The 27,688-nt window shown below is 42.2% G+C and overlaps 1 protein-coding gene across 1 annotated transcript in view; it reads right to left on the bottom strand.

Annotated features, from left to right (window-relative positions):
• LOC306916080 (ankyrin repeat and BTB/POZ domain-containing protein 3-A-like) overlaps positions 1–27,688 on the bottom strand; it is a 214,217-nt gene that overhangs the window by 8,302 nt on the left and 178,227 nt on the right. Inside the window, exons 5-13 of the mRNA XM_079493809.1 lie at positions 24,967–25,132; positions 20,834–20,923; positions 17,249–17,350; positions 15,389–15,482; positions 11,096–11,231; positions 6,903–7,156; positions 4,186–4,364; positions 3,644–3,749; positions 1,063–1,165 (exon numbers count right to left, since the gene is read on the bottom strand). Of these exons, the coding sequence (XP_079349935.1) occupies positions 1,063–1,165; positions 3,644–3,749; positions 4,186–4,364; positions 6,903–7,156; positions 11,096–11,231; positions 15,389–15,482; positions 17,249–17,350; positions 20,834–20,923; positions 24,967–25,132 (1,230 nt within the window). The remainder of the gene's footprint in view (positions 1–1,062; positions 1,166–3,643; positions 3,750–4,185; positions 4,365–6,902; positions 7,157–11,095; positions 11,232–15,388; positions 15,483–17,248; positions 17,351–20,833; positions 20,924–24,966; positions 25,133–27,688) is intronic.

Genomic DNA, 27,688 nt, shown 5'->3' with positions numbered 1-27,688 from the left:
ACGCGCACGCACGCGTACCCCCCCCCCCCACACACACACACACACACACACACACACACAAAGACCCCTGAGTATGACGTAAGGTCTCACTGACCCAGATGTCATCGACATGTATGGCATCTGGAACACAAAGAGTTAGCCCTGAATGACTCGCAGGTTTGTAACTCCCAGACTGTACAAATTTGGAACCAAATTGTACAAATTGGTTCCTTTGTACACTCTCAGGGTTATGGTGGTCCTTGCAAATAAAACTTTTGAGAACCACTAGTACTAGTGTCAGTCAGTGTCACTGTCGCACACATCCTGAAGAAAACCGGGCGATTTGACGTTCAGTAATTGGGAATTATTATCAAAATAAGAACATTATAATGGTGTGCATCAAAGATGCGAATATAATCCATTTCTAATGGATGCCTTGGCCTGGAGGAGAGGTCATCAGGTGGTCCTTCAGGTCATTCAGTTCACTGTTTCTCAACTAGTGGAAAGAAACATTTAAAAATCAACAAATCAACACAGATGCGTTCCATAATATAATCCATTTCTAATGGATGCCTTGGCCTGGAGGAGAGGTCATCAGGTGGTCCTTCAGGTCATTCAGTTCACTGTTTCTCAACTAGTGGAAAGAAACATTTAAAAATCAACAAATCAACACAGATGCGTTCCATAATATAATCCATTTCTAATGGATGCCTTGGCCTGGAGGAGAGGTCATCAGGTGGTCTCCTGATGACCTCTCCTCCAGGCCAAGGCATCCATTAGAAATGGATTATATTCGCATTATAGTGTGTGTGTGTGTGTGTGTGTGTGTGTGTGTGTGTGTGTGTGTGTGTGTGTGTGTGTGTGTGTGTGTGTGTGTGTGTGTGTGTGTGTGTGTGTGTGTGTGTGTGTGTGTGTGTGTGTGTGTGTGTGTGTGTGTGTGTGTGTGTAATATATATATATATATATAATTCGCCACAGACATGGCCAAGTCTTCCCGTGGACACATTTGTGTACGGACATATTGATGTCCCCCTGCCACTGACTTCCACACAGTACACAGTGCACGTGTACGTTCCACGTTACCTGGTCGAAGCCGTAAACAGCAGAACCTTATGTGCATAAAATGGTTTTCCTTCCACCAAGAAGGTGACGTCAGACATGTCCTTGTTATTGAGGAAGTGGGGGTCTGAAAGAGAAGATGGGTATGGAAGAGGAGACTCGGTTAAACCCACGGCGTACCATATCGGTAGTGGCTAACCCAACTGCAAAGCATGCAGCTAGACCAGCGGTTTTCAACTGATTGTGAACGAGGGACCACCACCCTGACTTAGAATGAACCTGGGGACCACTGTTGTGTTGTGTGGGGAATTGGGCTAAGATTAGTGCTTTTGTAACACTTGCTATGCATCCCATGTGTATACATCACACTCTCTCTCAACCAAAGGTCCATTGACTACTAATAATTTCCTAATTATGACTCAACCAGACAATCCGGTGCACTTCCCCCTCTTGAGATTCAAACTCTTTTTTTCTGTTGAATTTCTTGACCTCCAACTTGTCCGTAAATGACTACATGGACCGTGGACGGTCATCATAGGTTACCAGGTCATTCAGTTCACTGTTTCTCAACTAGTGGAAAGAAACATTTAAAAACCAACAAATCCTACATTACTAAATGAATGGTGTATTTCTTTGTATATTGTTATTCTTAATGTACCTCTGGGGTTACGAGTATACTGATGTAGTGGGTTTGTGGCGGGTTTGTGCTGGGGAAGAGCCTTTTGTCCTTGTTTGTTTTGTGTTACTGTATTGTCTTGTATATTTCGTTGCTTTCTGTGTGGAGTTTGCATGTTCTCCCCGTGTCCCCTAGGGTATAGGGGATTGAGTTTTTTTTGTTTTATTGTTATATTTCCTCTGAGCCACCAACACTTAGGAGCGGTATCTGACCTAATGTTTCGTATATAACTAACTGATTGTACTTAGCTACTGAAGGCTATACTTATATACTTATACTTATTTTATAACTTGTGACTTAATGACATTTATGCTTGCCCCTTTGCTTCTGTTTAAAAAACTTAAAAACTTGATTTTGAAAAGGAAAAAAAGGCTGCAGAATGAATCTGATTCTCAGTCCTTTGAACAGAGTTTTCCTATTGTGTACGAGGCCTACTCTGCTGTTAAGGAACCACATTGATGGAGTTAGGACATTTATCTCAAGCTTGCATATTTACATACTGCATATCAAAAGTAATTTTGTTCTTAAAGCACTGGCATATAATTCTGTATTTAAGTCCGACATCATTTTGTAGTCCTACGTTACGTCCGGGTCCAAGTGGCACCAGCTCCCGTCCGCATCTCATTGTAAATAGAATATCTAAACGCGTGAATCTTTTTACAATGACGTTATTTTTCAGGGTTAAAATGGGTCTTAATGCTTCCAACTCGAGTAGAATTATTAATGTTTTGTACAAGTGTCCACAAGTATATATGATGTGGAGACAATAAAGACTATTATTGTCATTATTATTGAAGGTGGTAACAGTCCATTTGCTCAGTACAATATTTCGGGGGCATATTTAGAATGTGTGCAGGGTTGAGTATGTTGAATCTAGTTTGCATTAATGAGGATTTAGTTGACACAATGAAATAAAATGGCGATAGTATTCAGTGTGGGGCAGACAGCCTGTCACAGCCAGATTTGGGAGACCAATAGATTTGTTGTTGCAAGGAAAGCGGTAAAATTAGACTTTCGTGGTTGTTTTCGTCTCAGATTTAGTCCGACGTAGGGACACAGTATAACTCTATTGGGGACACAAAAGCGACACAAAAGTAGGACCCAGAAGTATCTTTGGAGGGGGCACTCACGTCACGGCTAAAATACTGAATAACAAGCATCTTGTAATAATTTAAAAAAAATACATGAATCCCTAAATGTCAAATAAATCCTGTATTTGCATTGACACTAGATGGTGCTAGTGGGCTGTCCTTCCCATGTTTCTAATAAAGCAGACCAGATGTGGTGTTTTTGTGAATCTGAGAAGTGACTTGTTCAAAAAGGTAAATTGCAATCCCAAAACAGGCTTCCTAACAAGCATTCACAGTTCACACAGCATTCAACACCAGCTGAATACAAATCTGTTTTTAAATAAACTAGTCCGGTGCCCGGCTGTAGAGCACCAAGTCGGTAACGATGGAAGGTGGAAATCCATGCCCCACCCGGCTATGCAATACCCGTTTGTCAGAGTATCTGTTCCACCCATCTGTCTCTGTCCCTTTTATGCCCATATATGGAGATTTCTGTATCTGTCTCTCTGTGTCCCTTTATTCCTATATATGGAGTTATGTGTCAGGCATGCCAAAATATGTAGTGTGTTGCCTTATCTCAATGTGACGTCATGGAATATACAGGTTAGGGGACGTACAGCAAACATTTTAAGTCATATCTTTGCTTCTGGGGGGTCCCTGGAACAACATATTTTCAGATCGGGGTCGGCTGGCCAATTACATATAATTTTGGGTCTCCTTGACATGAAATAGTTTGAGAACCACTGATATAGAAACATAGGGTTTTCAGAAAACTGTCTGATTTTAGAAGACATTTGTAGAATCAGCCTCAGGCACAAAACATGGAAGCAAGCGTTCTGAATGCTGTTCTTTCTCTTACCTAAGCGGGCGTTCTGCTTCTTCTTGATTTCTGTCAGTTTTGGGATGGGGAATGGCCCGTAGCACTGGGTGAAAATGACTGACAGCTGCTGGCTAATCACCTCATTCTGCAAGATGGACACACAAGAAATGCAGAAATGGGCAGAAGGAAGCGAGTGCATTTCCCCGGCCGGCAGTGGCATCAGACACGGATGCAGCTGCCGGAGAATGCACTCGCTGTCCCTCAAAATGGGAGATATACTTTATACGGTATGCAGATTTGAGTTTTAGTTTTTTGTTCCATCTTGGGTGGTGTATATGCAAATGGTTCACAAAAGTGCTTGAGCAAATGTACAAATACTACTATGAGTAGTAAAAGTACTCATTATGCAGAATGTCTCTAAAGTTTCCACATGTATAAAAATCGTTTGAAAATAGCCTATATCTACAAGCTCACAATGCCGATGCGATGCATTGTGAGCTTGTAGATCGGCTATTTTCAAATGACCGAAATGTGTATAGGGCTGAATTGGGCATAATATAAAAGAGTGGCAACTAACAAACCTTGCTTGCCCGGAGGATCTGGAACATGAGCGGCAGGCCGTGCGTGATGAGCTCCTCCGTGTACTCGTCTTCCTGAATGCCGCTGAAGTCCTTGAGCAGACCCTGGATGAGTGGCCGTCTGTGCTGGATGAAGCAGGTGCGCAGGGACTCCAGCCAGGTGTGCAGGGTCCAGGGAACGCCTGGGTGGGAGAGAAGCACAATGAATACACACCAGACTGGCACCACTCTACTACTAAGGCCCTAGGTGTGCAGGGTCCAGGGAACGCCTGGGTGGGAGGAACACCAGCAGAGAAGCACAATGAATACACACCAGACTGTCACCACTCTACTACTAGGGCCCTATTGTCAACCATGCTATAGAGCAGGGGTTTTCAACTGATTATACAATGGGTCGTTTCGAGGAAGCAATTTGATTGGTTGAAACTTGGCTTCTAGCCGGGACGGCCTACTCAAAAACACCTACTCAAAAAACAAAGATTTCAGCTGTGTTTTTCTCCCAGAGCACAGCAGATTTGTGGCTAGGCTAGCTATAGATTCTTGGAACATTGTGGTCATAGTGACTACACTAGTGACTAATGCACCGTAATCGTGCATTAATGACCACCCTGACTGAGAATCAACCTGTGTTGGACTTGTGGGGGGGGGGGGGGGGGGGGGGGGGGGTATGGGCGTGGTGTGGGGGGAAATTAACCTTCCAGGTTAAAACCACGATGCTGTTCATTGTGACTTCGTGTGACTCTGTTCGTGTGACTCTGAGTGAGCAGCCAGCCAGACATGAATGATTAAGGCACATTTCCTTGGTGACTCAACCAGGCTAATCTGGTACAGTTTCCCTTGAGATTTAAACTCCCTGTTCTGTGGAAGTTCTTATATTCTTTACGTCCGACTTTCCAGTAACTGACACCATTGATGCGACGCCATAGGCCTACATAATACTATCCTACGTACTAAATGCATAGTCAGGGGCCACATGCAATACCTTCATGGACCACCAGTGGTCCACACACCACCAGTTGAAAACCCATGCATATAGCAGTGGACGTGGTTTTCTGGACCCACTGAAAAATCGCCCATTCATTTTTCCCCATCGAGATCTACAAAAATATTAACACCAATTATTTTAGGCCTAGAATCACGACCATAAAAACTTTGATTCTGTGGGGGGGAAAAGTGTGAATAATTAATTATATGATATACTGCATTTAATAAATACCCTTTGTTTAGCGGTTTTCATGTTTATTTCTTCACAGAATCAAAGGTGTTTATGGTCATGATTCATCAGGATCCTGGTGGCTTGATTCTAGGCTTAAAATAATTTATATAAATATCTTTGTAAATCTCATGGAATTTGGGAAAATTAATGGCCGATTTTTCAGTGGGTCCAGAAAACCACTTCCACTGCTATGCTCTATAGTATACCCCTTATCCCTAAAATCCCTTTTTTTTTTTTACTATTTTGAAAACATTTTAAAATTGTTCAACTTGCCGATCTACTTCGACACGTTGTGAACTTGTAGATCGGCTGTAGACTCCAAAACTATGGAATGAACTTCCAATTGCAATCAGAACTGCATACTCACTCCCCAATCTTCCACCGTAGTCTGAAAACCCACCTCTTCAGACTCCATTTTAGCCCGTAGCACTTATACTAGCTTCGACGACCTTAAAGGCGCATGCAAAGGCTACACTTATGTAATTTAGATTTAGCATTTTAGACATAGCACCCTATAGTGTATACTGTATACTCATAGATTTACTGTACATATTTTATGTTCTTAACTTCCTTATGATTCTTGATGACTATGTTGATGTATTTGATGTATTACCATGTTTTGTTCTTGCTTACTGTAAATCGCTCTGGATTAAGAGCGTCTGCTAAATGCCTAAATTGTAATTAAAAAATGTTTTTCAAAATAGTAAAAAGGCAAAATAAATTTAGGCATAAGGGGTATATATAGCACTGGCGAAAACAGGGCCCTAGGTCTTGTTGCGTAGCCTGTCACAACAGCTTGAGGAGAACATAAATGTCTCCATCGTTCTGTGGCATTTAGCAGCACAAAGGGAAGAGTGGAAATTCGGGCGTCGAATCACACAGACATGATGATGGCCATTGTTGACCAGTAATTGGTGCATGCGTGATCTGATCACAGATGATTGGCACAGAAATGTACTATGCATGGTAATGTAGCCAATGAGAGTCGGTTCGCGGTGTCAGTAGTGTCAGTCCTCTACGGTGAAAAAGCTGTGTTGCACATGAACCGTGCGATGTCGGGATGAAAGTTGATAATTGCCACATGTACTGAATGAGCCTCACTCTTTGTATATATAAGCACCATAGGCCTATATATAAATATATATATATATTTAAAAAAATATATATAATAAAATAATATAATAATATAATATATATATAATATATATATATATATATATATATATATATATATATATATATATATATATAGTATCTCAGGTACTATGTGTACATTTTCTTGTGGAAAAGAGACCCCTTGGTTGTATGGCCGACCGTACTGCCTGTAATTAAGAGAGACCCTACGGTTGATTTGGGCGAGCGAGCACAACGATGTGTAGTACACCACAGCAGAGAGAGAGCGGTACAGGACAGGCACAGCATGAGCACAGCCCCAGACAGTGGACAGCGGGGCGGACGTGGGCGCCAGAGAGTGAGGGCCAGCAATGGTGTTAGTAACTCTGACCTAAACTGCGGATGTCTATGGTGATGTCCACATGGCCATGCTCAGAGCTATGGTACATGGCCTCTCTCAGGGCTCTGAGTCTGGCCTTTCCTGTTCGCAGCGTCCCTCCTCCTCCTCCGTTGGCCTGCTGCTGCTGCGCGGCCGAGGGCCTCTTCTCGCTATCGGCGTCCGAGCCCTCGGCCAGGATCTCCTCCAAGGACAGGACGTCCCCCTTCTCCTTCTCCGCCTGCGCCAAGAGCTTCCGGAATACATTCCTATAGAAAGGAGGGGAAGAGGTTGGGTGAAACGAGAATGACTCGGTCATAACTGCCAGGTGTGGCAAGCTCATTAGTTAGCTCATAACATTAGCTTCTGTTGCCACTCGCGTTCTACTTCTCACTTGCGTCGTTCTCATACAAACAAACGCCTTACACAACAGCAGCCGATGCGGCTTCACGTTGTGGTGTTCAGACTCAGAGTATGGGTTTTGTATGCCTTTCGGACTATGGGTTTTATGGGTCGGTCTCCCATTGGCTTAGAGAGGCAGCCTAGAGGCAGCCAATCATGAAAAAGTGTCCACTATACGGTTGTCACTGCGACCACGGTCGTGTTTCCAATTTCCAATACTTCTACTCCACTACATCTCGGATCCAAATATTGTACTTTTACTGCACTACAATTCTTTGAAAACTTGAGTTACTAGTTACTTTGATTATTATTATTATTATTATTATTATTAAAACATACATTCAAACGGCCATTTGAAAATAGCTGATTGTAGATTGGCTATTTTCAAAATATTTCGATACGTTTGAAAAGTTGAAATGAGACGCGCGCGCACACACACACACACACACACACACACACACACACACACACACACACACACACACACACACACACACACACACACACACACACACACTCTCTCTCTAGTGGGTTGTTGCTGGCTGCAATGCTATCCCATTGGCTGAGAGATCGGCTAGAGGCAAAAAGTGTCTGGTTGCCTAGAGACAAGGCAGCCAATCAGAAAGATAGGTGACTATGGCAGCCAATTAAATGATAAGTTGCCACTAGAATAAGTTGCCACTACCAACCTGATAGATTGTAGACCAGCCTGCTACGCAGCTGGTAAAAATGTAGTACTTTTTCTGCCCTATGATAATGAAAAAAATCCGCACACCATTTTATGCTCCCAAATATTTCTTTACTGAAGTGGTAACGTTTCGGGCCACGACCTTTTTCCACCATGCAGTACCACCCAGTACCACGCAGTACTTTTTCCACCACTCAGAAGAGAGACTGTGAGGAGGAGACCAGTAGACTATAGTTCAGAACCTGACATGTTGAATATTCAATTCTGACTGGTCAATCAAGGCTGTCAGGGATTACAATATGACAGAGCTCTGTGCTCTGCTTCCGTTTTTGAGTGGTGTAACTGTAACCACTCCTATAGACAGCTATGTCTGTCCAAGCACGAAATAAAATAGCGTTATATTGTTTGTTCACCACAAAGTGTCACTGTTGCACAGCTTAACACACAGACACAGACACACACACACACAGGCCAGGGAGGAGGGCTTGTACAGTACAGTACAGTACAGTACAGTACAGTACAGTACAGTACAGTACAGTACAGTACAGTACAGTACAGTAAAGTACAGTACAGTACAGTACACACTTCAGACGGATCTGATTTTTTTTTAAAGAAATCAATTAAGTCAAATGAATGAACTTTGTTCGCAAATGACCATAAGTGGGATAATGTACAGCAACACGGTCATTATGGCAAAATAAGTGCTGACAGGATGATGAGGGACCCGCATCAGTCCTGCATACAGTAAGTAGCTGTACATTATCCCCCATTTTCAACTTTTCAATCTTTTGAAAATAGCCGATCTACAAGCTCACAAGGAGTCGCATCGCGGCGCATTGTGAGCTTGTAGATCGGCTATTTTCAAATGGTCGAAATGTATATAGAGCTGAAGTGGCTAACAAAAGCTACAAGGTAATTGGTAACTAAAGTTTTCAAATAAATGTAGTGGGGATAAAAGTACAATATTTGCCTCTGAGATGTAGTGGAGTAGAGGTAAAAGTACTGGAAATTAGAAATACTCAAGTAAAGTACAAATTGTACTTAAGTACAGTACTTAAGTGAATGTACTTTGTTACTTTACAGTAGTGTGCACCCATAGCTCTACTCAGTAGTACATTATCCCCTATGCGTACATAGCTCTACTCGTGTCATGTAAGAGAAGCAATCTCTTCTTTCCTCTTTTATCCCACGATTTTGCAACCCATTTCTTCACCCAGTGTCAATTATCTAATGTAATCCTGGGCAGCGGACTGACCTCATGCTTCCTTCTATGCATGAGGAGTCCAAGCTGCTTCTTTTCACCTGACGTAGCGCGCCGTGGAAGGAACACATTATTCCGACCAGTTCCTTTCCCCAGCTGGCCAGGGGCCAGGGGTAGTTTAGAGACCAGGATTACTGCATGTTTTTTGTGAGGGTACCTACCCTAGGGGACAAGGGGAGAAAATGTAAACTCCACAAAGAAAGGCCCTTTCGCCAACCCCACCTCAGGTATGGGCACAGCAATCTCATCTTAATCTATTTTGTATGATTTGATCTGGAGAGTCCCAGCATAAGGAACTGCTCTTGTTATTTTCCAATCCAATTAACGACTGAATCACTGGACAGAATCATCTTGGTAATGGTGCCAGTGCCTCAGCTCTGAAGTGATTCTAGTCTAATTTAAGTTTTAACAGACAAACGTGAATCATTGCACCATCTGCTCGACGAAGGAAAACCCAGTGGCAATGTGCAACACTGTCTGTAGTATGGCTGCCTGCCATGTATAATAACCAGGCAGTGCATTTGGTATATACCAGCTCAGTGGCCTTGTGGTTAGAGTGTCCGCCCTGATACTGGGAGGTCGGGGTTCGATCCCCGGCCGGGTCATACCAAAGACTCTAAAAAATGGGACCCAGTGCCTCCCTGCTTGACACTCAGCATCAAGGGTTGGATTGGGGGTAAGTCCCTGCGACATACTAGCGTCATGTCCAGGGGGTGTACTTGTACATCAAGCTGCCTCACGCTACAGAAACAGGAGATAGGCTCCTGCCCCTATGGGCCTCATGGCTTGGCAAGGCTACTTACTAGTGCATTTGGGAGTGATAACTGTATATCTAAATGTTTGGAGACACCCACGGCTGTCTATGTTGTATAGGGTCTGGGAAGAATTTTCCCTTCAGTCATGACAATGTCATGACTGAAGGGATGTTATATGTTATAAACGTACTTTATGGAATATGAACTGAACTGATAGCAGAGTGGAACCTTCGGAGCTTGCACTTCAATTGACTGGATTGAATGGTTCCAATATATAGTTCATTTTATAGCAAAGGACTATATATTGTCCCCTCACCGCTTCATTCCTTTATTCCATACGGTTTAAATTGATGTGTTGTTTGAATGTCTGGTATTTACAACGCAATGACAGCTCTCAATGCATTGAATGTTGGAATGTGTGGACATTGTGTACCAGAAACAGAAAGGGGTGCATGTGCTGCGTTGCTGAATAGACAGGAGCAGTGGTGTACTTACTGTAAAGTGTATTTAGTTAAGGGTTTATTTCTTTGTTGTTTTATTATTCTTTTGGAAACTTATGTGACACCCCTACATTTCTAGGAAGGGACCCCCTGGGGCCCTAACGAAAAGGAAAAAAATGCATCGTGAATTAACTAATTCAACAGTATTTCAAAAACAGTGAAAATAGCAGATCTCACAAGCTCACAACGCACTGCAGCACATCACATCGTGAGCTATTCTTTCTCTTGTGGAATCAAACAAATCAAGTTGAGTATTTTGTCCACCATTAGACAGGAGCAATCATCAATTGGTTCCGCCTTCACCAAGCAATGAAGACATTTGTGACTCATGTCGTGTGAGAGATGAAACGGCATATGGTGATTCAGTCAGTGGATGAATAATATTAATAATTTAGAGCAAATGTGCGTACTGTATCTACTTTGGTGTGTGTGTGTGTGTGTGTGTGTGTGTGTGTGTGTGTGTGTGTGTGTGTGTGTGTGTGTGTGTGTGTGTGTGTGTGTGTGTGTGTGTGTGTGTGTGTGTGTGTGTGTGTGTGTGTGTGTGTGTGTGTGTGTGTGTGTGTGTGTGTGTGTGTGTGTGTGTGTGTGTGTGTTTGTTTTACCTGTGCCCGTGGGCTGCTGCCAGGCTGTAGGAGTTCATGTCTCCCAGCGGGGTAGAGGAGATGCCGTTTCGACACATGGTCCCAATCATGGGGTCCGCACCTCTCTCCAGCAGCAAACTGACCAGCTCAAAGTTCCCTGACCACAGCAACAAACGACATCAATGAATAAATGTAGCTGGTGTTAGGGATGCCAACAACTGACCAACAGCCAAATCGATTAATTGACAGCTCTCCCGATTATTAATCGATTAATTGATACGTGATATATATATATATATATATATATATATATATATATATATATATATATATCACTGTTAACAACTTTAAAACTTATCATATGTTGCATCAACTGCAGCGAGCAAAGGCTCTGCTCTGCTGCATCCAATAATAAATATATCAGCCTACTAGTCCAGTGCGGACTGGTGATTTCATATGTATTGGTGCCGAGTGCAAAGCTTGAACAGGTTGAATAGGTTAATTGCGGACGCTATACAGATAAACTGTGGATATTAACCTACCAATAAGGACCCAGGCCAAATGCCATTGCGCAGTACACCAACGTCTATGCGTGGTGTGTACATAGCCGCTTGTGAAACGATATTCTCGTGCTGTATTTTGCTCTCCATTTCATGGTCATGGACTCATGGTAATGCGAGGAGAGAGAGAGAGGGTGCAGAGAGAGAGAGAGGTGTGAATGGAATCGCATCAAATAGCGTGGTTGGTGAGAAGAAAGTATACAGTGGGTCGCCGTGGCATATGGCACATCTCTCTCCTGTTTAGGTAATAAAGGTTGCACCCTTGACTGCATTACATTATAACGTGACATTTATTATACACCTGGAAAATATAGCCACTTTACAAGCTCACAACTGGTTGTGGACACGACACACAGATCTATAGATCTGACTCTGCTATTATTTTCTGTGCAGGACTTGCCAAGTCGCCAGAGCAATGGTAAAGTGTCTATCATTTTTAAATTATATGGAGAGAAAAGTCGAGAGTCGGGATTTGGAGATTTACGCACATAGTGTGACATGCTGACAGACAATGAAAGTACTCTGATGAAGGTACATGTTCGATGTATCATGCAGCCTTACTGTACAGTAATATTAGTCTATATTTTGGCCATACATTTTGTTTTTGGAGACTTTTTGGAGAATCTAAAAATGGATTAATCATTGGCATCCCTGGCTGGTGTGTCCATAGCTGTATTTATGCCTTTCAGTTGAAAGATCCCCTTTTTTCACTGAGGATAAACTGAATAAAAACTAAATAAAAACTAAGCTATGACTATGATGTCTATGGCTATGACTATGACTAAATATATTGACAATTTTGTCAACAAATAAAAACTAGACTAAAATGTTTGGGAGGGACTAGTGGACAAGAGATAGTAGGACTAAAAGGCAAGTCATTGTAGGTCTACAAGCTCACTACGCGCCACAGCACGACGGCTTAAAACATTTAAGTTGACTAAAATGTATTTTAAACTAAACGAAAATGTATTCAAAAGACTATGACTAAAACTAACTCAAAATGTGCTGTCAAAATCAACACTACAAGAGATGTCATCATGACACCTTCACCAAAGTATAACACCTCATCTGCACCGGCAAGGGGCGAGCCATTGTGTTGTTGCGACGTAGCCTGAACCAATCATTAGCCAATAAATAGCAGCGTGTAGATCTCAACCAATAAGTGTTTGAGGCCACGAAACCTCTCTCAAATAGTGACTCTGCGAGCGGTGTGGTGGACGTCAGGATAGTTTCATTGAAAAACATGTATTCTGATGTAATGACATTTCATCATTCGCTCGCTCGCAACGCTGGCAGTGTAGATGAGGTGTAATGTTGTTCAGCAAACGTCATCTGACGCATGTTCATCCCAAGCCTCCGCAGCCGTAATGAGCGGTGACTCATCCCCCGAATCGCAAATTGCAATTTAAGGTAATTAATTAAATTGGGTGACTAAAGGTGTGATTTGTATAGCATTATGGGTTGAGAACAAAAAAATGAGTCGCAGCTAGTCTTTGATGCACTGCATCGGCCTTTACAACAATATGAATCATCTAATGAATGAGGTGGATTCTAAATAGAAACTATTTTCTTTTTCTATTCCAAAGTTTTCAGAGATATTTCAAGATTGCTTTATTTCTTCATTCCCTGAAGTAGGCCGAAAGGTCGAAACGTTGGTTTCTTTTCAATAAATATACAGCATCGTGGCTACGTGTGTGCGGCCTTTTCTCATTTTTACTTAAGATTGCTTTATTTGTCATTCTTTCCAACTGCAGCAGCAGAAAAAAAAAACGAAATTATGTTTCTCCTAGTTAAAAGACAACACAGACTCATACAAGAATAAATATGTCAAGTGCAAGACAATACTCTGAATATAAATAAGTCCCAAAAGACTACAGGAATCCATAAAAAAGCAGTCGTATAAATAAAATAAACATTTAAAAACTGAACATAGAGTTCATGTCATCAGTTCACGTCCTATCTGCCAGGGAGACTAGAGGGGGAGACTCATTTGCGAGCATGATTGAACCAATAATATTACCTGCTACTAGAAACAAGACAATTAAAAAAAAATCTGTTGAAAACAAATCGAATTGACATTGATGACTCAAGGTGCAAGACACTAACTGCTGATGCAACCTTTCATTTCATTCCGTGCTTCACTGAAATGTCAATATTAAGCAACACATTGCTTCCAGGTTTTCTATTCACAAAATCAATCAAAATGGCCGTGACTCATTTGATCCTCCACTATAGACCATTTGCAGACCGTGGCCATGTTTCCATCAGAGTTTTGAAGCACTCGTTTTCAGCAGAGTAATAAAAGGATATTACTATTCATGTCAGTGGAAGTTGCTCAGTGGCGTTTCGAAGCACCCGGAAGAACCGTCTCAGAACGTCTACTTGCAAACGAGCACTCAATGTTAAAGCCCAGCTGCACGGTCATGAATCCACGGGTCCGCCTGCAGTTCACGCTCTAACCACTAGGGCCGAGTGCTTCAACGCTGGAGAACCTCACTGGGGGCTTGGTTTTCAGTAAAGCAATGTCCTGCTGCCTCTTGCATTATGTGCTAATTCAAAACAGGTGGTACGCAGGGCAGTTGAGTGATATCTAACGAGCACTTCCAAACTCCAGCACAAAAATAATCACCTGCAAGGACACAAAGTAGCTCATAACATGTATACAGTGGATTTTTATGAAACAAACACTTTGAGGATAGAAAGAGAATAATTCAAGCTTTCCGTACAGCTGCAATGTTGGTGAGTTTGACGTTGTTTAATACAATCAGATAGGACTTTTCTGTTGCCATTGGAAGTTGCACCTAGGACGGTAGCACCTTGCCATTAACTTATATGGTAAGATGGCCGCACTGTGCATATGGAGAATTAGATCTGCTGAACGGCACTAAAGCAATACAGCCCTATTTTTTACCTAGTTATTTTTAATAGCCTACATTTCAACACTGACAAATTTAGAGGATTTGCCCTAAAATAGGGTTATCAATTAGTTATTTTTATTAAATGTTTAAATTGTGATAGTATCAAACATGCTACATTTCTACAATTCCCCAAAGAAAATAATACATAACTAAAAAACATTGCATAGATGCAGTCACGCGGGGATAAAAACTAATTGAACGACCACAGGGGGCTGCATATCAAAAGCAATGGGCGTGGATTTCTCTCCCCATCCACCACAGCTAATCCAACGCTGGATGATTGTGAGGCCTTGGTGGTGTGCGGCGCTGTGCTCAGTTCTGGAAAGCAACTAAGTACATTTACTTACCGTAAGTACTGCAGTTAAGTACAATTTTGAGGTATTTGTACTTTACTTGAGTATTTCCCATTTCCAATACTTTTACTTCAACTCCACTAAATCTCGGAGCAAAATATTGTAATTTTACTCCACTACATTTAATTGACAGCTTTAGTTAGGCCTACTGGTTATTTTTTGTAGATTTTGCGTATTATTACAAAACATACAGTGACCACTTCAGCCCTGTATACATTTCGGCCATTTGAAAATCGCACCCGTGCAAACTGAGAGGTGTGTGTGTGTGTGTGTGTGTGTGTGTGTGTGCGTGTGTGCGTGCGTGCGTGCGTGCGTGCGTGCGTGCGTGCGTGCGCCTTTGCTCAACAGTGCCACTTTAGGTCAGCCAGCGGTATTGCAGCTGTGTTGTGCTCAGACAGACATAGGGATCATACATACAAACATAGTCACTCATAGGAGAGGTGTGAGTACTTCCCCTCCCCCTGGGTGTGTGCGTGTGCTTACCCGCAGCAGCAGCCAGTTGCAGCGGCGTCTCTGTGTAGTTCTCCGCTTCGTCGTTCTCGGCACCCTCCACGTTGGCTCTGTTGTCCAGCAACAACTGAAGCAGCAGTGGAAGGAGGGCGTGAGGGGGAGCGACAAGACGAGAGACGAAAGAAAACGGGCAAGAGGAAACCTCATCTTAAGCCTAATTTGTACTGCATTGAGTGGCCGCCATGTCACTTGACAATCTGTTACTTTCGGGGGTGGTATGACAAAGTATGATCGAGATGGAAAATCTTAACTGACAGAGACCTATAGCTCACTGCAACACCTCCAGCCCCACTTTGAGAGTCTATCCTTTCTGAAAAAGTTCTTTCCCCCAGGCTGGAATGGCCACGGAGAGGGATTATATTTTATAGTATATATTTATATATTCTCACATGAGTCTGTTCCTCTGTCTATTTTTCTGTTGGTCTGTCTGTCTGTATCTGTCTGTCAGTGACGATCTAATTTTGGGCACCGCTGGAGCGATCGGTGTTTACTTTGCACGCACTTGTACTCCCAGTATAGGCCAAGGAAGAACCAAATTCTTCAAATCAGCCTCACCTTTTGGCCTATAAGTACCTTATTATCTGGGCAATTCAGACGCCACATAACTAACTGTAAGGTGTACACATTGTGCTGCCGACTCGCATTTTTGTTGCCGAGATGCAGTTTCTTCCACCAAATTAGGGGCAGGCGGTCTCACGAGTCACTGACACAATGAATGTCAAACATGGCTTTGATACTCGCTTGATATATAGCTTTTGGCTGCAATTGCCTACACACATCTGTGCAGGCAATTTCGTATAAAAAATGCCATATGTCCGATGCAAATTTTAATTGCGTGTACAGCGGCGGCATCTATAGAGCGCACCTCCAGAACTGCTTTCACCTCTGCCCATAGCGGGTGCATGCATGTTTTACCCTGCTGCAGCTTCCTTGTGTCCTGGCGGCTGCACCCCACCACTGACACAACCCTGGTATGTGTATAGGCGGAGGAGGAGGGCATTTGTTTAGTTGTTGTTCTTGTCGCATTGTGCTGTTTCCGAGAAGCTCGGGGGGTTAGGGTTGACTTGTATGACTCGAGATATACTCTTTGTGTCGAACAAGGAAACAAAATGGTGGCTGATCTTCTTCCACTCCCCGACAAACACTGAAATAAATGCTTAATGCAGTCGTGGGAGGTGGTGCTGATTAATAGATTTCGGCCAGTGTCCATTTTGAACGGTTCCCACTGTGACCACTAAATGCATACAGAAATGGAGAACGAAGCTCTGAAATTTGGCATTCCGCAAAGCCATTTAGCAAGTTTACTGATCTCTGATCCGTTGAGTCCTCCATTATGGAATCTTCTATCTTATAAGACCATCTTCAGCTTCAGACCCAGCGAATAACAATGTCTGGGTGGGTCATTCACGCCTCTTAAGAGCATACATGATTGAAAATAAATATGTGGAGAGCAAGCCTAATCCCTCGCCAGAGGTACTTGAGATGATTAGGAGCAAGGGAAAGTTGACAGGATCCGTGGTATCATTTCTAGAATAATTATCATACTGCAATTATACAATACAATACAATAATAATCATCATCATCATTATCATAAGCATTTTCTGGGTGCAAAGGCCAGGTCAAGGGCAACAGGTAGAAAGTTGAATCCCAATTAACACTTTGTTGCATGATAGCGGCACACTCTGAAATTAGCCGACCTACAAGCTCACATTGTGTCATAGAAGCACTGCGGTGTTGTGTGAACTTGTAGGTCCGCCGTTTTCAGGGGCGTGACACCGTCATGCGACATCGCATAGACTATAGGCATTACAGGTCATATTAGACGTCACTACCTGCACAACAGGGACGTGTCCGTGTAACACGGCGAAAGTGAGTGGCGTCCCCTGGCGCGTTTCGGGATAAACTGAGGGGTGCTTGTTTACTGTGCTTGGCACCTGGGAAGTCATAGGGTGAGGTTCAGGGAGAGAGATTATATGTACAGCCATTAATATTTACAGCTCAGGGCGAGAGAAGGGGAAAGGAGCGAGAAGCAACAACGAAAGAGAGAGCACAGTAAAATCGTCTTGTTCGAGTAACTCGAAAGTGTAAAAATGGACCCAAATGGGAGTATGGATGGACCCGTCCATTTTCACACGCTCAGGGTTAAACTTATTATTTTACTGAGAAGCAAAGGAGGGAAAGATGGCAGAGGGAAACCTCGACCAGCTTGAAGCGTCGCCTTGGATATTCAGTCCTCGTCACATAAATTCACACTGCCTCCGCTGTGACCGTGCGACTGACTGTGATGAATGTGTCTCGCTAGGCAACACTCCCTGAACCTAACCACATCCTGCCGCCTGCGTCCTGTCTTCCTAGAGCCCCATCTTTTAAATTGTGCTTCATTTGAATGGAGACGGATTGGAGAGAGAAACAGACAATTGACAATGCCTATACAAAATGATGCTGTCGAGACGGGCAGTGGTGACTCACAAACACAGCAACGAGGAAGGCTTTAGGAGCTTCAGTTTGAGGCTCTGGTTTCTACTGTAGCTTTATGAAAATGATACATTTTATTTGTAATTACAACAATGCTTTATGTGGATTGTTTTTTACATGAGTTGAGTTGTTCATTAAACATAAAACAAGGGCATCGAGAGAGACGGGGAGTGACATACAACAAAGTTCGTCAGGGATCGGGACTTTAGGAGTCTAGGTGCCTGGACCGCTAGGCCTGCCTCGGGCCCCGAAATCTTTACTACAGCTAGCCATGTAGCTTTTGAGTCACCACACAGCGAAATCTGGAGTGCTGCCTGTTCAGCCGTCCCTATTTTGGGTATGTCGTTATGGGCAAAAAATGTCCCAATCTTTTCTGGACATCTAGAAACTCACAACAGTGCATCGTTCGTGACCCGCTGTGAGCTTATAAAGCAATATCAGCAATTTCTGCTGCGTTACACCGCCATGAAATAGGGCTTATTAATGCATTTAAGACGGGAGAGATGTAGTTGTTGTTGCTAGTATATAGCAACATAATTTTCTTGTAATTTTTGAATACATTTTCCATAAAACTTTTGATACTAAAAACATTTTTTTAGAATCGGCCTCAGGTCTAAATGGGTTAAAATTTGAAAATGGATGGTTACATTTTTGGCCGTTTCAGATTTAAATTAGCACTCTGGATTTCACTGTGCAGCGCACATGCTAGAAATGTGCTGCTGCATATGCACGCAACTGATACGATTCTCTCACAATCAACCAACAACGGAGACACTATGAGCGAGACGCACTATCCATGAAGCATTTCTCCTTTCATCTGTTCTTATTGCACAGAACTACACATAACAGGATCTAAAAACTCTACATGAGAGAGTTATGCCTAATGTTTTCGTTTGGGTGTTCCCAGCGGGTGATAAAGGATCAATAAAAGCGTAATGAGGTTTCATGCTTCATGTATACAAGTCTGTGGTGGCAAGTTACAGTACATTCAGTGCACACACGCTCATACAAAAATAATCCATTATTGATGCAGCTTCAATTGCAGACAGTCAGCACATCTTCTAGAACAGTGGTTCCCAAACCTTTTCATGTCAAGGACCCCCAAATTGACACTAATTAGCCTGTGGACCCCCATTTGAAAAGATATGCCAGGGACCCCCAATGTGAGAAGATTTTTACGGTTCTAGCAGTGATTCTCAACCCGTTTAATTTCAAGGACCCCCCAGTTTGACCTGCATTTGGTTCCAAACTATAATTTAGCTGGGGCCCCCCTGGAACTCCCTCAAGGACCCCTGGGGGTCCCCGGACCCCACTTTTCTCAACAAGTGGCCCGGGGACCACCGGTGGACCTTGAGGGGGTTCCAGGTGGTCCCCAGTTAAAATTAAATGATGGAGAGTTTGGTAACCAAATGGACCCTTATACTTTTGAGCTTTAACTCTTGAGAACTTAAAATGAAACCAAAATGGACCGTTACGGGTCCATTTCGTTAAACATCTACATTACTTAATTTACAGGAAAAGTCTACACAATTTGAGAATCTAGAAGAATTCTTATTTTGATCAACATTTGCTGTTATCTATCCTATGTTACCACGTCAATACAGCACGGAAATGAGGATGTGGAACATCGTATTCAACAACAACAAAATTCTAAGACAAGTTTTGGGTCTCAAGAGGCTAAATGGTGGTTTTTAACCCATTTTGGGGGAGGGAACCCCTTTTGGTGTTTTAAACATTATGTTATAATTTAGCTATTGAAAAATAGCAGATCTACAAGCTCATAGAGCGCCACCGAGTGACGCGCTACGAGCTTGTAGGTCTGCTATTTTTTGAAAAATCATGAAAATATTTATTTCAGAAAACTGGAGGATTTAGAAGATTTTTTTTAAATTTTGAAGTCAGGCCTAAATGGATTAAATGCTGAATAAATAATTCACCTTGACATGAAAAGGGTTGAAAACCACTGTTCTAAAATGTGAGGAAGAGAAAGGCACTCCACTAGACACAATGGATCAGTGAAACCTCTCCTACTGCTGTATGCACTGCAGTCTTGCAGAGAATTTCTCTCTGTTACCGATTGATCGATGACGACTCAAAAGTGCACTTCATGTAATTACTTAGCCTCCAATGCCACAGAAAGCATGCCCAGAGCAGATAAGAAAAGCCAAGAGCAACACAAAACGATGGGGCTTTGTATTCACTATTACAGGAAATTCCTCAGCGTTCATTGCACCCAGAGGAGTTTGCTGTGAAAGGCAACATTAAAGCATACAATAACAGTACAAATCAACACATTCATATCTACCCCTCCAACCCCCAAAAAACAAAACAAAACAAACAAACAAACAAGAAGAAGCATATCCAACATCAGGGGTGGGCAAATCCAATATAGCGCCGTCCATGGCAGCTGTGGTAAATTCCTAACATGTTTTACATGATGCAATAATGGCTTCTGATTCTGAAATAAAATCGATTCACCAAATATCGCACATTTTAATGCTACGATTTTAAAATCGAATTGTGTATTTCGAATCGCTTTTTATTGTTTTTTTTTATTATTATTATTTTTTTAATTAAAAAGAAAAAATCATGACAGTAAGGCTGACTCAACCGTCTGGGCACCTACTACCTAGGCTGCCAAGCCAGTCGGATGGCGTGCCGCGGGTTCGACTCCAACATTATCTGGCTGCATTGAAGTGTATGATTCAACGTTTCATGGTTTATATTGTTTGTAAGTGTTTTAAAATGTATGTATTTAAAAATGCAAAGTAATCACAATAATCGCAATATCGAATCGCAATGTAATTAAGAATCGCAATATAAATCGAATCGGCACCCGAGGTATCTTATCGTATCGAATCGGGAGGTAAGTGGATCGACCCACCCCATATCCAACATAACGTGACTGTAGGTCACGGAGTCACGACGCCATCAGAACTAACCTCGCTGTTGATGTCGGCCCCGGCGTCGAGCAGCATCTGTACCATGGCTTCATCTCCACGGACGCAGGCGTACATGAGAGGCGTCATCCCCTGTACGAGAGAGAGAGAGAGAGAGACACACACAGCAGAGAGGCCACAGTTAAAGGGATATTTCACTTTAAAAAAAACGGTCATTTCATCGTCTACTCAGTCTTACCCAGACAGTTTTTAAGTTACTTGATTCAGTATTTAGATATGTAATATTCATTTTAGCTGCCCCCCCTATACCCATTGTAACTCCAAACTCCATTTTAACCATGATAGATTCATCAAAAACACTGTCCTTTTTTCTGGTGTTTGATTTTGTCCTTCTAATACGTGAGGTGGCCGTGGTTTTTCATTTACCTTTTTCATTTATTTTTAAATATTGTTTTTGGAAAGTAATGAGGTGGAGGGAGAAGCTGCTGCAGGGCCGAAGAGACTAAAGAATCCAAACAATATTTAGAAATAAATGAACACAGTAAATGAAAAACCACGGTCCCCACACGTATTAGAAGGACAATATCAGTCACCAGAAAAAACCAGACGGGTGTTTTTGATGAATCTATCATGGTTAAAATGGAGTTACAATGGGTTTGTATAGGGAGGGGGTGGGGCAGCTAAAATGAATATTAAATACTGAATCAAGCAACTTAAAAACTGTCTGGATGTTCACATAAGACTGAGTTGACGATGAAATGACAAAGTCTTTTTGAAAGTGAAATATACCTTTAAGGTGCGTTCAGACTTGGATGGTTGGAGCGGCGCGATTTCATACAAAGTCAATGCAAAGACGAGAAGTTGCGAACGGGCGCGGCGCGACCTGTCGCAGCACAAACGGGACGAACGAGGCGAATATTTAAATTCAAGTCTGAAGACTGTGAACACACCTTTAGTCTGTCTCACCCAGTGGTTCTCAACCAGTGGTCCTTGAGGGGGTTCCAGGTGGTCCCCAGACTCTTGATTAGATATGATCTAAAATGCTCTGTATAAGCAAAAGCAATTAGGCATGTGACATTGCAACAGATACATACACTATACTACATATACTATATTTTAGTATAGTGTACACAAACTGACACGAAAATAAGTTAATTATTTTAATGTTTTCCGGCCACAAACAATTAAATCCCTCCTTCTAGATAATTAGTTCTTGCTGTTCCGATGTTGATTTGACACTCCTAAGAATAATGCTTTGCACACCACCGCAACATATGCAATTACTAGCCTCCCCGCGAATTCGACACACCCACACACATTCTGCTCCAAGTCGCAGGATGAAACCTGCTGCATGAACCTATATTTCACCTACTGTTATTGCAAGAGTGAGTGAATAATAGGGAGCCAGCTGAGTGATGGGTATAGCAGCACATCCTTGTTTATTATAGACGCTAGGCTCAACCAGTGCACCTTTACGGAATAAAGCTGTCTCTTTTTTTATGAGACGCTGTATAAAACACACCTGGCATTCATATGTCTCATCAGAGCCGTACGTTGTGCTACACAAGAGGACTGATACAGAGAGGTCCATTTATGAACTCACCCATATTGACAGCTTTTATCCTCTTGTGGTGATGTATTCATAAATATAACACTGATGTAGTGAATTAATAGCAACCAGCTACAGGCAGGTCAGGGCACTCTGTACATATACCCGTACACTTGTACAAAGACACTATACTGTTTTTTATGACGCCTTCATTAACGGCATTTGTTCCTTGCTGCCATTTACCTGGCTTTAATAGGAACATAAAGTGCTGTGTCTGTCTGACGGCTTCCTTTTCGTTTATATTAGCAGTGGTGGCATTAATCCATTGAGACCTGGAACGCATCCATGTCACGTTAGCGTTTAACCACATTAACCATTAACCCATTTTGGGGCGGGAACCCCTTTTGGTGTTTTAAACATTGTTATAATTTAGCTATTGAAAAATAGCAGATCTACAAGCTCATAGCGCGCCACCGAGTGGCGCGCTATGAACTTGTAGGTCTGCTATTTTTTTTAAATCGTTAAAATGTGCCTCAAATCTTTCCGAAAATTGTCATGATTTAGAAAACTTTTTTTTTTAATTTCGATGTCAGGCCTGAATGGGTTAAGAGAGAAATGCCAGTCAACACTGTTTGTCATATTATTCACACATCTACAGCTCTGCTACAACATTCATTCGGTTCTGGCCTGGCCTTTCAAAGCTCAGATTCATGCTGAGGAATAAATTGACCTGCCAGCAATACTGCTGACTTGCAAGTCATGCAACGAGGTGAAAATGCAGGCATATTTTGGCCGCGTTCGGAAATAGCGCACTGAGCAATGCAAACTAATAGGCGAGTGCGGGCCGGTGCGGTATTTCCGAACGTGCCCTATAACTTGTATAAACTTAAAGGTTAAAGAGAATCCTAGACTTTGGAGTGCATTTTTCTACATTGAACTTAAACAGGCACAGCCTCCTGACCATGGAAAGTCAGATTGCAAATTATAAGCAGTGGTGGAAAAAGTACTCTGATGTTAAAAGAAATAGAAATACCACCATGTAGAAATACTCTCTTACAAGTAACAGTCCTGTATTCAGAATTTCACTAGAGGTGAAAGGTATTGGCACTAGAATATACTTGTACTAGTAAAAGTACAAATTCTCAGAATTTGTCCAATTGTTTTGAATATAGCCGATGGGCTATCTTCTAATAGACAAACTTTAAGATAAGTCTTAACACACAGCGCGCTACCCCTATAAGCCAGAACGTCGCGTCAGTGACAAAGTGATCCGTGCTATGAGCTTACAAGACGGGTCACTTCCGCCCACCCCGGAAGCGATGGTCGTCCATATTTAACCCAGATTATCATTCCAGGCTATGCATAGCCGTGGAATGTTTTCACTTTCTTAGCGTGATCAAAGTTTAGACTTTTATAAGGTCTCAAAGATGGCAGTTTGTTTCATTTTTAGGAGAAAAAGGACTATTAAGCGTGCACGCGGCCGTGTGCGCGTCGGATCCGTGTGGAGGCTGTCTAACATGTGAGTAAAAGCAACAAAAAAAAATATATAGTTATATACTGTGTATAGAGTTCTTCTCTCCATGACCCGCCTGTGCCAAAACGAGGGACCTCATCTTTCTTTAATTTCATTTAATCGAGTAATTAAAAAATGATATATATATATATATCATTTTTATATATATATATATATATATATCATTTTTTAATTACTCGATTAAATGAAATTAAAGAAAGATGAGGTCCCTCGTTTTGGCACAGGCGGGTCGTGGAGAGAAGAACGAGGTCCTGTGTTCTTGGCACTAATACGGTTAATTGGTTGCTGTAATAAAACAATTAATCTGCAAAATAAATTGTAACAAAAGTTTTCAAATAATTGTGAAAAGTAAAAATATACCCCTCCCTAAGATGTAGTGAAGCAGAAGTATTGAACATTACATACTTAAATACTCAAGTAATGTGAAAGTACCTAAACATTGTATTTAAGTACAGTACTTGAGAAAATGTACTTACTTTCCACCACTGCACAAGTGCACATACGCTATTCCACTTAAGACCATGAGGATAACCAATATTTCCATTGAGTGAGGAAGGTGGAAAACCCACAATGACATTAACACCTGGACACAGTTACCGGGTTTTATTGACCCAAATGACCAACCCATCTGTGTTGGCACTTGGTACAGTAGCAAGGTAATAAGAGTTGTAGTGTCAAGGTTATGGCAATTGTCTCTATCTCTATGATGGAAGGTGACATTTACCTGCACAGCAACGAAGATTATAGATTCTAAGTAGGGATGTGCCGATGAGACATTTATTAATTACCGATGTCGATATGATCTCATTCTTTATTAAGATACGAGTAAAAAAGAAAAGTCGTGAAAGAATATATATTCAAAGATTTGCACCGCGTTCTCACAATCTTTTTTTTTTTTTTTAAATCAAAAAATAGCAGATCTACAAGCACTTGGTGCCGCGCTATGAGCTTGTAGATCTGCTATTTTTCAACAGCTAAAGTTTAAAATAATGGTTAAAAGCTAAGGTGACACAGATGCGTTTGTTCCTGGGTTTTTTTTTATTCTGTGGCATATATGAGTGTAGACTACAGTAGGTGTGGTGTCGGACGGACCTGCTCGCTCATGCTGTTGATGCCTTCGGGGCCCAGCAGGTTGACGGCCTGCTTGACCAGGTCCGTTCTGCCACAGTTGAGCATCCTGAAGCCCAGGTCCTGCAGGAACTTGGCCTCCGTGGACGTCGCGTCCAGTTTCCTGGAGGCGCAGAAGCAATCGTCTGCCCTGCGTGCGTGCGGGGGGAAGACACCTTTTAGACATGATGCACCTGACATGCATGACCTTTTTTCGCTGACAAAAACTAAATAGAACTAAATATAAACTAAGCCATGACTAAATATACTGACATTTTTTGTCAACAAATAAAAACTAGACTAAAATGTTAGGGAGGTACTAGTGGAGAAGAGATCCAGTAGTAGTTTGGTTGTACCTGGCTGTTGCGCTCTGAAAATAGCCGACGCGTTGTGAGCTTGTAGATAGTGTAAAATCCGCCTTTACGATGCCATCAAGGCACCGCCAAAATGCATTTGTCGACTAAATGAACTGTAGATTGAGTCAAATAAGATCATATGATATTTAGTCAACTAAACCTAGACTAACACCAAAACATTTCAGGTGACTAAAATATGACAAACTAAATCAAAATGTGCTGTCAGGATCAACACTGGGATAGGGATGCATGCATCCATGGACAGTTGGACACATACGCCCGTCGCCTTTGCAGTGTAATGAAAGGGAATCAAATATATATATATCTTGGTAAAATAAATTGAAGTCAGGGACCCAGCTTTGAGAAATAATTTCAAGAGCTGAGAAGTTAATTCAAAGTCAATCGAGATCGTTCTGCAAATGGAAACTGTGTTTAATTTCAAATTTGTGTTTTTCATTGCTCTACTTTGATCATTTACTACAGTGGCTATTGCGACGCAAAACATCCAGCTGTCAATCATTTTTTGTCTTGTTACATACATACTTTAACATCTGTGCGTGTGCTGTAAACACATTTATCTACCATGCTACAAACATTGTGGCTCTTGTTTGTTGATTTGTTGGCCGCAACAACAATAATAATGCGGGTCTTTTTGTCAGGTGAAACCTAACTTATGAACGCTCATGAAATGTAAGCGATTTATCCTTCATCAGTCGACACCTGGACTGACAGTCATCAGTCATGCTGCCTAAGCCAATGGGAGTCTGACCCCATACCCTCAAACGCCACCTAAGCCAATGGGAGTCTGACCCGATACCCTCAAACGCCACCTAAGCCAATGGGAGTCTGACCCATACTCCAGAAACGGCCGCCAGCCAATCGCGTAGTATGATTGCCTGCCTCCTAAGCTATCATGACCCACTGCCAGCCAGCCACTGTACGACCGCAGCTCCAAGCAACAACAACAACAACAGCTGCTGCTAATGTTATGAGCTAAATGCATGGGCAGCAGGAAAGCCACAACAAAACACAGTGATTGAGCCACGCACAGAACGTCGGAAACTAACGCAAACAACGGCCGTGAGGTTGTGACACAGAAACATACACGTTACTAAAATCATAATAATAATAATAATAATATACACGTTATAATCATACTAATATGGGGGGAGAACACAACGGAGACGGCGCTTCTTTCACCTGACAAATATCATTATGTGATCATTTCTTGTTACGATCTACACATTGCTTTATCTTGGTGTTTGTTTGAAATTGTCGAGTCAATCGACTCGACAAGTCTATTCACTGTATACTGGCTGTGTACAGGCATCAATGCAGCATAGTCTATTCTGTGGTTGAGGTTTTCATTAACTCTTTTTTCCCCAAGTCCATATACTGTATATATACGTACGTCGACGCTACGTGGCGTCATATCCCAAGTCCGTATATATACGTACCCCAACGTATACTCTGTCTATATAATGCTTGATGCCTACGGAAGCCGTTAACATTGGTCCGGTTCCTATAGCAACGCCCCACCGTTCCAACTATGGGATTGCAAATATATTTACAGTTAAAAGCAGTTGAAAGGAGGATTTTCAAACCGCCACAACTCGGATTCTTGGATCGCTGTCCTTGGTGGATTTTCTGCCACCCACATTTCGGATTTAATTGGTGCCTTTGTACCGCGACGCTGCCGCCATGTGAAAGCTTCTGATGAGAGGTAAAGAGTGTGTGTGTGTGTGTTCCAATGATACTAGAGTGTGTGTGTAGCGAGAGTGTGTGTGTGTGTGTGGGGGGGGCAAACTCTGACTATTTAAAGTGAACGCGTATGCTGGCCCCTGGAACTGGGGCCCTGGGACTGGCCCCTGAAACAGCTAGCGGTAGAGATAAAGTTAACTGGGTCTTAGCAGAACTGTCTGTGCTTTCATCACACATCAAACGAACATTAATTTAAAAAGGATTTTCATATAGGCCTAAAGTATATCATATATATAGCACATTGGAAAAGTTTAGCAACAGGCACATTTGTCCGTGTACGGACATCATTTTGATGACCCCTGTAAGGACCCTATTTACAGTGAGTAGACGATCTCTGTCTCGCACTGCTCAGCTGTTTATCATAGGATTAATGAAGAATCAACTGCTTGAAAAAATATTTTATCTGCCGTTTGACCACAATAATGATTCATGCTTCTTGTAGGCTACCATATATCACTTGTCACATAAGTTGTTGAACGTGTGCTGTGTTGAAATCGGAATCGGATGCATTTTGATTACAATCAGTGTGTGCACATTGTGAACTACATGGACACATCTTAATCCCAATGATACACATCGACTGTCGCTGG

This window comes from Electrona antarctica, assembly GCF_951216825.1.
Source record: "Electrona antarctica genome assembly, chromosome: 23".
Lineage (NCBI taxonomy): Eukaryota > Metazoa > Chordata > Actinopteri > Myctophiformes > Myctophidae > Electrona > Electrona antarctica.
This window is presented reverse-complemented; position numbering and strand designations above follow the sequence as displayed.